Source organism: Xiphophorus maculatus, chromosome 17, assembly GCF_002775205.1.
Source record: "Xiphophorus maculatus strain JP 163 A chromosome 17, X_maculatus-5.0-male, whole genome shotgun sequence".
Classification (NCBI taxonomy): Eukaryota; Metazoa; Chordata; class Actinopteri; order Cyprinodontiformes; family Poeciliidae; genus Xiphophorus; species Xiphophorus maculatus.
The window spans coordinates 18432561-18447864 of NC_036459.1; the positions used below are offsets into that span (position 1 = coordinate 18432561).

General features: G+C 38.6%; 1 protein-coding gene across 1 annotated transcript; it reads left to right on the top strand.

Moving 5' to 3' along the window:
- Positions 1-383: 383 nt before the first annotated feature.
- slc26a3 (solute carrier family 26 member 3) lies at positions 384-14966 on the top strand. The gene is made up of 21 exons (XM_005815502.2): positions 384-455; positions 1286-1468; positions 2572-2711; positions 4085-4195; positions 5467-5627; positions 7127-7291; positions 7385-7537; positions 7855-7937; positions 8075-8222; positions 8315-8428; positions 9252-9329; positions 9414-9509; positions 9616-9722; positions 10099-10168; positions 10529-10621; positions 10704-10799; positions 12318-12545; positions 12636-12690; positions 13206-13345; positions 14349-14408; positions 14825-14966. Exons 2-21 carry the CDS (start codon positions 1338-1340, stop codon positions 14855-14857), a joined length of 2262 nt encoding a protein of 753 aa, XP_005815559.1. The 5' UTR covers positions 384-455; positions 1286-1337; the 3' UTR covers positions 14858-14966.
- Positions 14967-15304: the final 338 nt, after the last annotated feature.

The window sequence follows — 15304 nt, forward strand, 5'->3', positions numbered from 1 at the left end:
TCGTAGAATTGTTCTATTTTTATTATTTTTTCACTATTTCAGGATGACTCGGATTGAATGTTTTTTGTCTTTTCTGACTTTCTTTTGATCTTTTCTTCTCTTTTGTTTTTCTTCATTTCTAGTAGTGTCTGAAGAATTCCCTGGAAGTTCACGTGTCTGCTCCTTCCTGTGAAAAACTACTTTACTTCCACTTTATAAAAGCAATAATGTGTCCTGACCACATCCTCCATTGCTCAAAAGAACAGATATCAGTGGGAACAATGGTCAAAGGGTAATGCAGGCGTCCAGCAGTTGCATGAAGCAGGGACCTCATCATAATTGCTGTTAATAATTACAGTCCTGATAAGCAGCTGAGGTGGCATTTATTGATGGCAGAAGAGTCTGAGGTCTCAGTTGATCCCTGGGTGTTGGAACGAGAGCAACAGAGCAAGGAAGCTTATAACTGAGTGTATGAGGTATGTGGAATAATAGACCACTATGTGTTTAATGGGAATATAAAAAAATAAAATAAAAGTAATAGTATATAGTTCTTTGGCAGTATTTCAAATGATTTACACGTGAAATTCAAAATTTGTTCTAGCCTAAGAGGTTTTATTGCAAAAATGAGTGTGAATTTTGTTAGTAAAAATATTTTTAATCATTTTTTTGGGACCTACACTGGATTAAAAGGTAAAGAAAATGTCATGCAGCATGACTGACCGAAATAACAATGATTGTTTCAAAACAAGAGGAAAATTTCAGCAGGAATTTAAATCTAATTAGATCTAATTTTAGTGATATTCAAAGAGCAAAAAGTCAGATTTATAGTAAATAAGATTTTTTTTATAGGAGTATAAGTGAGCGATGGTATGAGGTAAAGTACCGTTATTCTAGGGAAGATTTCACATTTTAGTCTAAAAAAATGTACTGTGAATTTCATCGTCTATATTCTACATTTAATCAACTAAAATGACAGGAACTAGCCTGGCAGAAACTAAAATGACCCCAAATGTCCCACTTGTAACTAGAACTACATGGTTCTGTCCCAAAAAATAGATAAATAAAAAATCAATGCTGACTCAGACTAAATACAAAGTTGCTGTAAAAAGTGAGCATTGGTTACAATTCCAGGCGCTCCTCTCTGATTGGGAGCTAAAACAGAGGCTGTCAAATCACATCGCCTGGTTTTTGTGTTCTGTCTGAATCTGAGGATCTGGAGCTTCTGCTTCTCGCTGTTATTAATCTTTGAAAAGTGACGTTCAAAGGTAACACATGTTTTCTCCTCCTGACCTAATGTGATTATTAGGTCTTAGAGTCACATAGCGGGCAGCAGCGGTCCTCCAAACAGCAAAGGCAACATGATGCGAGCAGGAGCCGGCCATTATGTGGTGACCAGGCCATTGTACTCTGAGGACTCATTCAACGAGGAGCATAAGAAGGTCTACAGGCATCGCAAGACAATTCTGGACCACGTCAAGCAGTACTTCAGGTACGAAATACACACACCTTTGGTCTTAAAGAAACTATTTTTTTTAAACTATCAAATGTAGACAGTCAACAAAGGCACAACTGGGCACTGAAGTATAAATTTCCACTTCAGGAGTTCACAAAGTGTCACGTTTTTAAAAATCTCAAATTTAGTAAATGGCTTTTCCAGCTTTTTTGGACATTTGAGTTGATGACATCACAAAAGGCAAAACCAAAAAAATATAGTCCAATTATCTACCGTTAGTAAATAACCTGGACAGAATATAAGTAAACAACCTTGAAGGACAAATTGAATTAAAAACATGCAGCAAAGAACAAGAAGAAAAACAAACAAGTGTGAGAACTTCAAAGAGCTCTGATCAGGTCCCTTGTGTGATGTCATCAAAGACTTGGATGCTTAATTTTGGTAAGATATATTTTATATTGATAAAATAAACTTTTTCAGGAAAAGTAACCAAAGATAATTGAAAAACATTTTGATAATCTTTGTTTAGGCGATAAACTATACCTAAATACAGTTTCACTAAAATCTGGATTGCAACTTTAATATTGGATTTTGGTCATTTCTGACTCTACCAAACTTTAGACTCTAACTTGAAAGCTTGAGCATTCAGTTGGGCTGAATTTAAATGAGGAACAATTGGTTGCTGAAGAAGACAAAGTGAGGAAGTTTTACTGTCATGTTGTTGAACTTCAGCTCGACTTTTACATTTTAAACAGAGGTCTTTGTTCAGGTCAGGGTTTACGATGTTTAAGGCCCAAAACCCCTGGAGATCTGCATGTATATAGAGCCTTTAAACCTTGTTTGGCTTCTAAAAAGCAGTTAAAGTTGAGTTTCTTACTTCAACCATCCAGCCAGGCTCCCAGGCAGCACCCATATTCTAAACATCACACATTTTATATTCAGTCAGGGTTTATTGTCTGACATCAATTTCCCCACTGTGGGACAATAAAGTGTATTTCTTTTCTATATTGGAAATGTAGGAAAAGTAAATATTTACTCACAAAGTCATAGATCAGAAGATTAACAAACATGTCCTAGTTTATTGTATTGTATCCAGGCAGTGACTGACTTGCCTGTGTTTCTGTTTCGTCCGGCCTCAGATGTGACTCCAAACGGGCCAAAAACGCAGCTCTCTCTCTGCTGCCGATCATCGGCTGGATGAAAATCTACAGATTCAAAGAGTGGCTGCTCAGTGACATCGTGTCTGGTGTCAGCACAGGACTGGTGGCTGTCCTGCAAGGTAAGACTCAACGGCGCCTTCACTGAGTCCCAAACAAACGCAGCAGTAGAAGACTTCATTCTGATTGGATAGCAGCAGGTTAGACTGAGGGCTGATGGGATTTTGCTACTCATGAACATAAAATGTGCATCAGTGAAAACATTCCCTTTGGTAATTAGTTTTCCTCTGAATGTGCACACGGAACAAACATACCCAGAAGTGGATTGATAAATGTTCAGCCACTCTGCTTATCCACACCTCTGAGTGGACAATGGCTGGTTGTCTTAATCTAAGGATTGTTGATGATCCTGATGTCATGCTGTTGTAATTCACACAGCTGTTTGTCTCTTTTAGGTATCATCATTAGTTTATTCCCACCTAATATTTGGCCCAAATTTATGACTGATGCCTGCAAAGTTCAGGAATAACTTGGTCATTTTTGACCTTAAATAGCATTGCAAAATAGTTTTTAGTGATAATATGACTATAAAAAACCCCAATGGATATTAATATCAATAAACATAACTAATCAGACGTAACTTGGAAGAGTTAGATGTTGTGAAGCAAGATATAAAGTCCAAAGGTTTTTAATGATATTTGATAAGCTACAGATTGGATTGGTTTTATTGTTGATTATCATAATTGGTGTCGTGTTTGGAACGCTGCATTGGCAATAAAGGTTTTGATAGAATAGAAATAGAATAAAGGTTTCAACCTTCACCTCAGTGAGTGTTTACTCTTCTGTCCTCCTCTCTTGGGCAGTACCTAAAGGCTCTGCTCACTGGTCCATACTTTTCTCTCTGCATGCTGTTGTATAGCTATATGTCAAGGAAGCACTACGGCTACACAGATGACACCCATATTTATATATAATTAGTGTTATGCAAAATTCAATATAGGGCACCTTTGATCTGTCTCAGTATTAATGATTACAAAAAATAAATGATTATTTTAATGGTTCTCAAAAAGCTCCTACATTGAAACTGGGTCGTCTAGAGACATTCATAAAATCCTGTCTCAACACTTTTTGTGTAATATTCAACTGTGATGAACAAAAATGGTAAAAAAATAAAAATAAAAAACATATTTCTTTAAACTTAGGTTTCTATCAAAGAAAAGAAAAGTTTCTCAATGACATTCATAAATCATGAAATTATTTGTGTTGGATTAAACATATTTTCCTCTCAGTATTTTATCATATTACAAATTAGTAAGTCTTTTGTTACCTTTCCTATCTAATGTAATGTGTAATCAAAGCTTCTTCTTTTGCTATCTAATGTACTCTTCTGGTCACCAGCTGTCGTTTCTAATGAGCCTTTAAAATAAACGTAACCTGCTTTGACTAAAAGTCATTACCAACGTACCGTAACTCTGATAACATTGTTGTGTTGAAGGTCTTGCCTACTGCTTGCTGGCCTCTCTGCCTCCCTGGTATGGACTCTTTGCTGCCTTCTTTCCAATCATCACCTACTTTTTCTTGGGCACCTCTCGTCACATCTCAGTGGGTAAGGCTGACATTCAGAAAACAAAATGTCTGTGAAAAAGTTCTCTACTTTGTGCTCTCAAAGAAACCATTCCATTTACTTCTCCCATTAGTTAAGTATTTTTGATGAGTTGTGAAAACAATTAACCATTTCATTGTACATCATTTTCTAGAATGCCATAGTGTTCTAATGGTATTTAAAGAGCTAAAATCTCCACCCCAAAAACCAATTAGTTGACCTGGGGCAAAATAAAAAGCAGTGGTCTTCATCGGACGTCCATAGAGGTCACCTGATGAAGACCAGATGATCTCAGATTTATCTCTCACAGCCTGGGAGTTTGAAAAGGTTTCATACTCTCATGTTCTGGAGCAGTTGATCCTCTAGCTTCTGATCAATGGAAGACTTTCCTGAAATGGGACGTCATACACAAAAGACATGATTTTGAATTTTGTCTTTTTTTTATTGCTGCTCTGTCTAAGGTTGCATTCATATCAGCCCATTCATATGTTTGGTCTGCTTTAATCCAACTCTACAATCTAAACAAAGGTGTGAGTCAAGTCGCTGGCAGAAGAAATGGTTTGTGGTCAATGTGTAGACAAAAGAGAAATGCTACAACTTGTAAAATATGATGCCACTCCCTTTATTTTTAATATTTTGTGAAGAAATAATTTGCTCTCAGTTTCTCCTTCAGAGGTTTTTGTATCATTTCCTTCAGTGGTTGTTGGTGCATCACCACCACAGGCGAGGAGTGAAACAGGCTTTTCAAAGGGTTTGGTTCATTTGACAGAGAGTCACGTCAGCTGAAAATGTAACAAAGATAGCAATTTTGACCCCAATCAAATCAAATCTACACCCTCATTTTGAACTGTTGGTGTGGCAGGAAACATGGAGGATGGGGAGAAATGATTAAAATATGTGAAAGTTAAGCACCCAAAGTTCTAGTCCTTCAGGATGACGAGTCTTTACCTTCTTCCTGTTACTAGTTGGCAAAGTTGCACAATGGTGTCGGAGCAGTTGATGTCTGGTAAAATGTTGACAGGGAAAAAATAAAAAAAGTTAAGATCATCTACAAGCCTATCAGTTCCATTCTGGGTACAGCCTAAAGCAGCTACATCAAAAGAACCAAACTTCAGAAGCATAAAGAGAGAAACAGAAAGGTCAGGATCTAGCAGGAGCTGATGAACAGACCGCCTGCTTGGGCCAGGCCAACTACAAATAAGTCTTTATACATAATCTCAAGGCGAACACTCAAGCAATTGAACTATACATTCCACTATATTACTATTCTGCAGGTCCTTTTCCAGTCTTGTGTCTGATGATTGGCTCGGTGGTAACTAGGCTCATCCCAGACGAAGGGCCAGCTGCCAACATCACAGGGTTTACAAGTCTGACTGTAGACGAGCAGAGAGTGTTGGTGGCCTCCTCTGTGACCTTCCTCGTTGGCATCATGCAGGTCGGAAACCTTTTTAACCTTTCAGTTCATTACGTCAGTATCTACTGTACATGGAAAATAACAGACAGGAAAGATACAATGTTCTGCAGCCACGTTTTAGTCAGTAAACACATCCAAACCAAGGTTGTTGTTTTATTTCCCAACACATTTATTGCACTAGAAACGAGGTGTGATTCAGACTTGGCAAGAGAACTTGTCTCTGCCGAAAGAAGCTACTGAGCTGATCTGGATAAGAGTTGATGATGGGAAGCCACAGTGGCAAAATGAAAGTTAAATGTTCATGTGACCTCAGCCGTATCTCACATGCCCATGGCAACTATCCATGAAACCCTCTATTGCCTTGAATGGATTAGCATGGTCTAGCTAGGCAATTGAGATGGTAGCAATATACTGAGATAGGTACTTGTGTATTTAACCAATTGACCTCGAGTCTCTGCCAAAGGTCACTTGTGTTGGCAGTGATGCTGCAGATCTGCTGGAGTTTGTAGACACAGTCCTCTCTTAGTTTTACTGACAAAAGTCTGAAACTGGAAAATATTGAATAAGCAGCTGCAAAAATGCCATGTTGGTGTCAATGGTTAAGGAGAATAAGGTGACAGTGGCTTAATGGACTTAACAAGTCAAGTTAAGTTAATTTGTGTGGCACATTTCAGCAACAAGGCAGTAGAAAGTTCTTCACACCTTCAAGTGGAACCTTGAAGCAGATGGGCTATAGAACCAGAAAACCACAAACCGGGGCTACAATTTCCATAGGTTGTTCAAAATTGGACTATAACATATTCAAAAATGTATTCCTGGTCCAAAGAGCCTTGGTTTCCATTAAGAGGCTCATTGTCTTTTAATGAACCATCAGTCTCTTTTTCATGTTGTTTGTTTGACATAAACAATATGAAAACATGTCTTACACAGCACTAACAAGTGGCCAGTTAGAGTGTTCTTCTTATAGTAGACAATGAAATGAAAATTACTTTAAATTATTGGTGAAATTCTGTGCAAAGCCTCCCTCTCAGAATTCCTCCACTCAGCTCCTTCAGACTAGCCAGCAGCAATTAGCCAACACCTAATAGAACTGCAGAACTATTGAGCTCATTATAGGAGCTACTACTCAGTTCACCAGATAAAAACTTTGCTAAAGGGTTAATAGAGGAGCCATGTTGTGATGACATCCTGAAGGCAGAGCTTCAGAAAAGAGCAGGATATTTTAAAGAGACAGAGGCAAAATTTCATAAAATGGCACCATGTGTATGGAAAATATAAAATACTGCCCCTTTAAGGGTCCATGCACTATAAACACTTTAGTAACTGTATGAGCAAGTAAACATGAACTTGTTTCATTTCTTAACAGAATTAATTTGTGTATGTAATTCTGTTTGTTCTGTACAGAGACATGCCTTAAAATTAATGTTGTGTAGTGAAATGTGGAAAATGAGACATTCAGAATATTTTTAACATCTTAAATGTTCTAAGCAAATTCAATTGGATTTCTTTTGGTTTTCCAGCTGGCAATGGGAGTCCTACAGGTGGGCTTCGTGGTCATGTACCTGTCTGACACCCTGGTCTCTGGGTTCACCACAGCTGCTGCCATCCATATCCTTGTATCTCAGTTAAAGTTTGTGTTGGGGCTCCAGGTTCCTGGCATCAGTGGACCCCTCTCCCTTATATATGTAATTACAAATTGTTCCGTCGTTTTCTCACCTTAACGTTGGAAAGGGAGCGACGAGGCGGTGTATCCCTTAAACTCCTGTTGTGTTTTTCAGACTCTGGAGATCATCTTCAAGAAGATCACGTCCAGCAACGTGTGTGACATTGTGATCTCCCTCGTGATCATGGTGGTGGTGTTTCTTGTGAAAGAGCTGAATGACAGATACAAATCTAAACTGCCCGTTCCCATCCCGATAGAGGTTATCATGGTGAGCAAGCGTTATGAAACATCTTCCATAGTTATAACCGTTTTCTTATCTGACAGATGCAGTGATAGCACAGGTTTAGGTTAAGGTTATATTTATAACTGTAAATACCTTTAAAGTGATATAAGGTCACAAGGTTTCTGATGAGGTATTACAATTGGACATACAAAACTAAAACAGAAGCACATAATTAGACACCTTTATTTGTCCCTCAGTAGGGGAACAAATAAAGGATTATTAACTGTATTACTGTAAATCTAATAACACCAATTATGTGTATCGTCTAGTTTTGACCCCCATGTTCCCTGTGTTCTCCCTAGACTGTTATTACTTGTGGAGTTTCTTATGCGTTTGACTTCAAGACCAGATTTGGCATTGACATTGTTGGAAAAATTCCCCGAGGGTGAGTAGAACTTGTTCTATCTTGCATTTACTTTGATTGGCTAAAAAATTGGCAGAATACTTTGTAAACAAGTGCTTTTGTTTTAATACTAATAGTATATGGATTATATTTGACTGACGGATTGTGTGCTGCTTCAGATACGAGCCTCCAGTCGCCCCAAACCTTCAGGTCTTCCAGCACACGGCGATGGAAGCTTTCCCAATGGCTATAGTGGGTTTTGCTGTGGCCTTCTCTGTGGCAAAAGTCTATTCTATAAAACATGATTACACAATAGATGGAAACCAGGTACGCTGCAACACTGACCAGGTAAACGGTCTAGTATGCTTGTGATGTGTACCTCTGTACCAAGTCACGTTTTCTCCTGGACCTGGCTGCAGGAGCTGATCGCCTTCGGAGTTAGCAATATCTTTGGAGCGTCCTTCAAGGCCTTTGCAGCGAGTACAGCGCTTTCCAGGAGTGCAGTGCAAGAAAGTACAGGAGGAAAAACTCAGGTAAAATGAGCAGTTGTGTTGATTAATATTTATAGTAGTTGATAAAGGGGTTTATTTTTAGACAACCTGATAAAGTGGATTTAAGTACAACTATACAGCCCTCTTGCATCTCCAAAACAGAACTCTGTGAAATCAGAGTGATTGTGAAAGTCTCATTTTTTCCACATAAAATCAGTGCATGTTTTACTCTTAGGGCTTTAACTGCAATATAGTAATCTAGTTGTATAAATACTATTCCAAGGACATCCTACAAGTCCATCTGCATTTACTTCTCTCACAATAACATATTATTTAGCCCTTCAAAGTCACATAAAAACAACGCTACACAATTGATACAGGAAAAATATTTCTTCTCTAGCTAATTGTCAGTAAAGGAATACATTTTCACTGCTGACTCTCTGTTGTTGCCATGACATCACCAGTGTTGTCACCTAATCTATTAGGTTATGATTGTTGGTTCCATTACATATAATAATCCAATTGTTTCATAATCCGGGGGTATCTATTTCACATATTTCAATTAAAAATGGTGACAGGCTTCAAGACAATGTCGATATGGACACAATGTAAACAGATGGTAGTCATGGTTACGTGTTTTAGAATTGCCACATCCAGGTTGAAAATCAATGCAAACACCTGCTGGGATTAATATCCTTTGAATTCTGTCAAGTCTTTTTGTTTTTCTGTTGCTAGATTATGATATTTTGTCCTTTTAAGAAATATTTAAGTCACTTGAAATCATTTACAAATCCTTTCAAATATGCTTCTGATTGTTTTAGTTGTGTGGATTTCCCAGTCTGATGGTCTTTCTATATTTTTTCAGATCGCTGGTTTACTGTCAGCTATTATAGTGATGATTGTCACTTTGGCTATTGGATTTCTTCTCGAGCCTTTACCAAAGGTAAGAGAACTACAGTCTGCTAAAGAGCAACACTGCCAAAGAATCAGGTCTCTGAAAGGAACTCTTGTCCTGGTGTTTTGACAGTCTGTGCTGGGGGCCGTGGTCATCATCAACCTGAAGGGTATGCTGATGCAGTTCAATGAAATTCCTTACCTCTGGAGGAGAGACAGGCCAGATTGTGTAAGATATTGAACAATTGAGTTATTTTAGAAAAATGTTCAGTCTTACCAACTGAGTTAATAAAGATCATTTAACAAAAACAAGTATTTCTTCTTGGCATGTATAGGTGGTGTGGATGATCACCTGCGGAGCATCCATCCTCCTGGGGCTGGATCTTGGATTGGCTGTTGGTCTTGGTGTGGAGTTGATCTGCGTCGTCCTCCGGGTTCAGTTGTTAGTATCTTAGCAGGGTCTACTTCCTGATGCCACAAAAAATCTGAATTACAACTGACAAATAAATACTACGATGCTCTAATATCTAATACAGCTTGTTGTAGGAATTTCAGCCTGCCAGCTGTTAATCCCAGCGGTCTGCGCTCTTTTATTTTAGCATGCTAACACAAAGCATGCTAACATACGGGTAGAGAGATGGCGATTTTGGCATCTCTCTACCCAATGTTTCCCAATCATGTCAAAATTGGTATAAGCATGAACAAATAATGTTTTGAGTAAGTAACATAGCAAGTGAAGCAGTTATGCTAGCACAGTTGCTAGCAAGCAGATTTAGGAAGTACCAAAGTTAAACTTTTATTGTGTTTCTCTTTTTCAGCCCTCGCTGCAGTGTGCTAGCCAACATTGAGGGGACAGATATTTACAAAGACAGGAAGGACTACATCTGTGTAAGTTAGCCACATTTAGCCTTCCTTATATCTTTCAGGCAGCAAGCTATAACAAGTAGCATGAGATTTTGACACAAAACGTTAAACTTTAGCTATGTTGTCACATTTTCACGTTTTACAACCAAGAAAACATTATATGTATCATTTTCTTTCTATGTTAGAATTAAACACAACTTTGTGTCTGTCAGATAAAATCCATGTGAACTACGTTGCTTGGTGGTTTGAAGTGACAAAATGCATTAAATTTCAAAAGGCATAGAAGCTATTGCACAAAGCTGCCCCTCTTCTGGTCATTGGGTGTCTGTATTCTCTACCACACATTTACAATAACTTGTGCTTGGTGATCCTGATGTTCCACAGATAAATGAACCAGAGGGGGTGAAGATCTTCAGAATCCCGTCCCCAATCTTCTTCGCCAACATGGACTTCTTTAGGAACAAGCTAGTGGAATCTGTAAGTTTCACCACAGTGTACACGCTTCTCTTAAAAAGATTCATGCACATTTATCTTGTAAATTTGATCCTTGTGTTTTCAGCTTGGCTTCAATCCTCTGAGAGTGTTGAAAAAAAGAAACAAAGCTCTGAGTAGGATCCGGAAACTTCTGAAGAAAGGCGACCTGCAGTGGACGTCGGTGAGTATTATTTGTTCCACGACAACAACAGCGTGCGGCTTTCACTCAGATAAACCATTCCTCAGCACAATAAAAGGTTGAGCAACTCAGCATCTGCGCTGATATCGTCACCTTGTTTTGCTTTGACGTAACTCTGTGAATTTTCAACAGTGAAACACACCCAGCCTGTCGCTTTGGTGCATCTATCAAATTCTCATCGTCAGTTTCAAAATAGGAAGTGCATCGTCAAATAGTTTGTACAAATAGCTTAAAGCAAAAAAAAAAACACTGTAATTTGTTGACAGACCATGTCATTGCATTGCAGAAAGGAAAAGACGGCACTGTAGAACTTGTGCAGGATGGTATATTGTCATCCTTTTTTTTTTCTAATTGGAATGTATAGAATATGTTTTACATATTAATGACAACTTGTTCACTATACACAATGTATAGTTTTACATATTAATGACAACTTGTTGACGCATGTCAATCTAACGTCTGTATAAAACGAGTCATCCTCATTTGGAAAAGCCCCGATTGAACTGAGGGCAGATATGCTTTCTAGTAAACAGTGATAGGTTTATTTCCTTCTATCAAGATTAAACGGTGTGAATGGGACACAAACAAGCCTGTGATCCTGACAGTACTATTGATTTTGTATGATATAGATTAAGATTTACAATGGTCTGATTGGGATTATCTTCCTCTATCTATGCCAGTAACCAATAAAAAAACACGAGGTGAATTGTCCATGATCACTTGTTATTTTGCTCTTCCACAACATCCAAGACCAGGATGTAGTTTTACCTCTGTGATTAATAATGAATGAAATATGCAGAAAGAACCATGAGTCAAACAGATATCATTCCTCATATTGACATAAACTAAAACAATATTTCTGTAATAACATTCTGATTATTGAATCCAGCACTGAATGGTCATTAACAGACTCTTTGGTTACATTTCAAACTATTCATATTATTCACATTTTACAGTCGTGAAAAATGAGGACACTAAAAATGAGTGTGTCTGACATGGACATTTAATATCACTTTGAACGATACTTTGTTGTACTTTGCTTTGTAGTTTGCACTGTAAAAAAAATCAGGCAGACAGACTAACAATTATTGAAAATGCAGTCAGTCTTCTACAACTTGAGAACTTTCAAAATAATATCCCAAAACATTTCCAACATTCTGTTCTTCACTTGCATATAAATACTAGTCAATAGCAGGCCAAGCAGCATTTTTTCTAGATATGCTTTGTTTTGGCAGGTTTCCCATAAATGAATTCATTATGTTCCACAAAAAAAATCCATGAATACTGAACTGGGAATAGATGGAGATCCACTGTATGTAGGAAAAATCCTTGTGTCATTTGAACTGTTGTTTTGTTATCATTCCACTTTGACAAAATGCCTTAAAAGCATTTGGCACCAAAGCTACCAGTAAAGACCCAGTAAGAAGGAATCTTTCTGTCGTTTTTCTCAATGTTTAAAATCTTCCTAATTAAGAATAAATCTATGTTTTCCTGCTGCAGAAAGGGTTCATGAACACAACAAACAGCTCCCTTACGGACCCGTTAGAAGACAGTGACAATGAGGAGCTGGACAAACCCATCGACTTCAAGGACCTTCCCATCCGCATCGACTGGAACGCCGAACTTCCTGCCAACATGGTGGTTCCCAGGGTGGACATCCACAGCCTGGTGCTGGACTTCGCTGCCGTCTCCTTTCTGGACATATCTGGGCTGAAGGGACTCAAAACCGTGAGGGAATCTGTTTCCACTGATCCAAATATCTTCTTATTGCTCCCACTTTTTCCCCTACCATCTTCGTCTCCTCTGTTTCCTTCGCAGCTGCTGAAAGAACTGGTCCGTGTTGAAGTTGAGGTCTACATCGTAGCTTGTGATCGTAAGTGTGAAACTCCGGTTCCGACAAGTTACAACACCGTTAGCAGCATCATCTTTAAAAAGTCCATTTTCTCTGGTTCATCAATCGAAGAAACACAAGAAAAGAGACAGCAAAAGACTTGATACTGGGTCAAAGTTCACCTTCCAGCTGAACAATGACCCTAACAGACTGCCAGAGCTAAAACAGAATGGTTTAGATGTGTTAGAATGGTCCAGTCAGAGTCCAGATGTAAATCTGAATGAGAATCTGCAGCAAGTTCTTATTTTCACAGATTCTCTCCATCCAATCTGACTGAGTCAAGTTGTTTTACCAAGAAGAATGAGCAAAAATTGTAGACTTCCAGTGGCGTCTTTCATTTGCATTTAAGTTGACAGTCCGATACGAATATTGGAAGTTGAGTTTAAAGCTTCACACCAAGACTAAAACTAGCTGATTTTGAAAAGACAAAAACTAAAGCTCTCACATCAAGAGAAACAGGAAGTTTTGATGTAACTCTCATTTCTTCTGAACCACAGCGTACATCCTGGAGAAACTCCACAGCTGTTGCTTCTTTGATGAGGAGGTTCAGCCCTCCATGTTCTTCCTAACGCTGCACGACGCCATGCTGCACATTTTGGAGAAACATCCAGAGACGACAGTAAGGAAAGCAGACCAGGTAAAAACCTTCTCATCAGATCACATCACGGTATGAAAGACTGACAACCGTTTTCTAGTTGTCTGACGTTAAATCAGACTAAACGCTTCCTGTTTTAGCTCAGTTAGGATTACCAACAGCACTCTCCATGCTAAACAAATGTTGCAATTTTTCTTCTCTTTTTCTTTCTTACACTCTTCAAACTCTGAAGTTTAGTATTTAGGTTGAATTGCATTAACTTTATGCCGTAGATTCAACGTTTCAGTCATGAATCCATAAACTTCTCTGGATTTTATTTTAAGTTCTGGAACTAAAATCTACACTCTGTGATGGTCACTCCAGAAACCCAGACGTTGCTGTTCTTGCGTCACTCATAACTAATCTGCTGTTATACTTAGGATCATTGTCTATTTGGAAGACCAACTTTCACCCACAGTTTAACTTCCTGGGCTGGCTGATGTTTGAATTATTGCATCAGTATTCAATCATCAGACAGAAGTCTCTAATCTGGCTCTTTATACTGAAACCGGTTTTGGAGTGATGGCTTCTTCTTCTTCTTCTTCTTTTTGGAGTCTTTCAGCCCATTTTAGTCCAGAATGTGGATTCTGAGTCTGTCTCTCCAGATTGACAATGTTTGTTGTTGCTGTTGATGCAAGTGGAGCCTTTTACACCCAAACACGTTCACCTCTGGGTCACAGAACCTGTTTCTTTCCGGAACAGCACAATGCTGGACATTCTGTGATTGTTACAACACGCAATCACCTCATGGAGGAAGTCCACAATTCTCTTCCTGGTTTCTTTCGCCTTCCCGGATGCTCATGTCCACAGGACAAACTTCAAACGTCTAATTTGAAGACAGAATTTAGCAAATAGAACTAACTGCAGTAATCCTAAGTGACCTAAAACTGGAAATGTCTTATGTCAGAAACAAATTGAGAAATGTTTGTATTTTTATACAGCATGATTGATTCCACCTGTACAATCAAAATGTACAAAACCTGAATATGTTCATGTTTCCCTACAGATACTAACAACAGTGACAGTCCATCATCCGAGCCGCAGTCTGAGGAGCAGAGATAAAAATGTAAGCTGATTTTCTTCTTTTCCAGCTGAAGCTTCCTGCTGTTGTAATTGTCCTGTACAGTCGGGTCATTGTCACTCGGTGCACTCAGTGTTTGAGTTTTGGGAAATATTTAACTTGTTTTATTTCATTCAGCTGTATGTAGGTCAAGAACAAAACACATAAAGCGCCACTCCAAAGAAATAAAACATGCCGGCTTTATAAGCTCATGCTTCAGTCTGTATGCAGAACACGAGCCTCATTCTGAGCTACAGGCAAAGCAGCAAATCATCTTAATGTAAAGGGGAAGTGATAATCTGTTGGGTTAGTTTTTACATAGAAACTTTAAATAGTGGTGAGCTCTGTTTATCTGTTTGTCACATAAAACCTCCATAAAGACGCAAAATGTGAAAAATACATGTGAAACTCCTGTCTTGCAGGGTCCAGTGCCAGCTGGAGAGACCAAGTTCTAACCGGGACAAAAGATGAAATCAATAAACGAAACGGCAAAAAGAAAAGAAGACTACCGTATTTTCCGCACTATAAGGCGCACCTTCAATGAATGGCCTATTTTAAAACTTTTTTATATATAAGGCGCATAGAATAGAGGCTACAGTAGAGGCTGGGGTTACATTATGCATCCATTAGATGGAACTGCGCTAAAGGGAATGTCAACAAAATAGTCAGATAGGTCAGTCAAACTTTATTAATAGATTACAAACCAGCGTTCTGAAAACTCCGTTCATTCCCAAAATGAATAAACAGCTGTTGCTTCCTCCACTTCCACACCATTGATTGGTTCATGTTAAATTCTCTGGCTGCTGCTCTATTCCCATGTTCTACTGCGTCACTGATCGCCTTGAGCTTAAACTCTGTGTCGTAAGCGTCTCTTAATAGGAGCCATTTTGGGGTCTTTACAC

Bases quoted from the DNA above. Each gene is read 5' to 3' on its own strand.
- slc26a3 (XM_005815502.2), top strand. From the start codon at position 1,338: ATGATGCGAGCAGGAGCCGGCCATTATGTGGTGACCAGGCCATTGTAC. The intron at 8,429-9,251 runs GTAAAATGAGCA...ATATTTTTTCAG, and splicing joins GTACAGGAGGAAAAACTCAG to ATCGCTGGTTTACTGTCAGC. The intron at 14,409-14,824 runs GTAAGCTGATTT...CCTGTCTTGCAG, and splicing joins TGAGGAGCAGAGATAAAAAT to GGTCCAGTGCCAGCTGGAGA.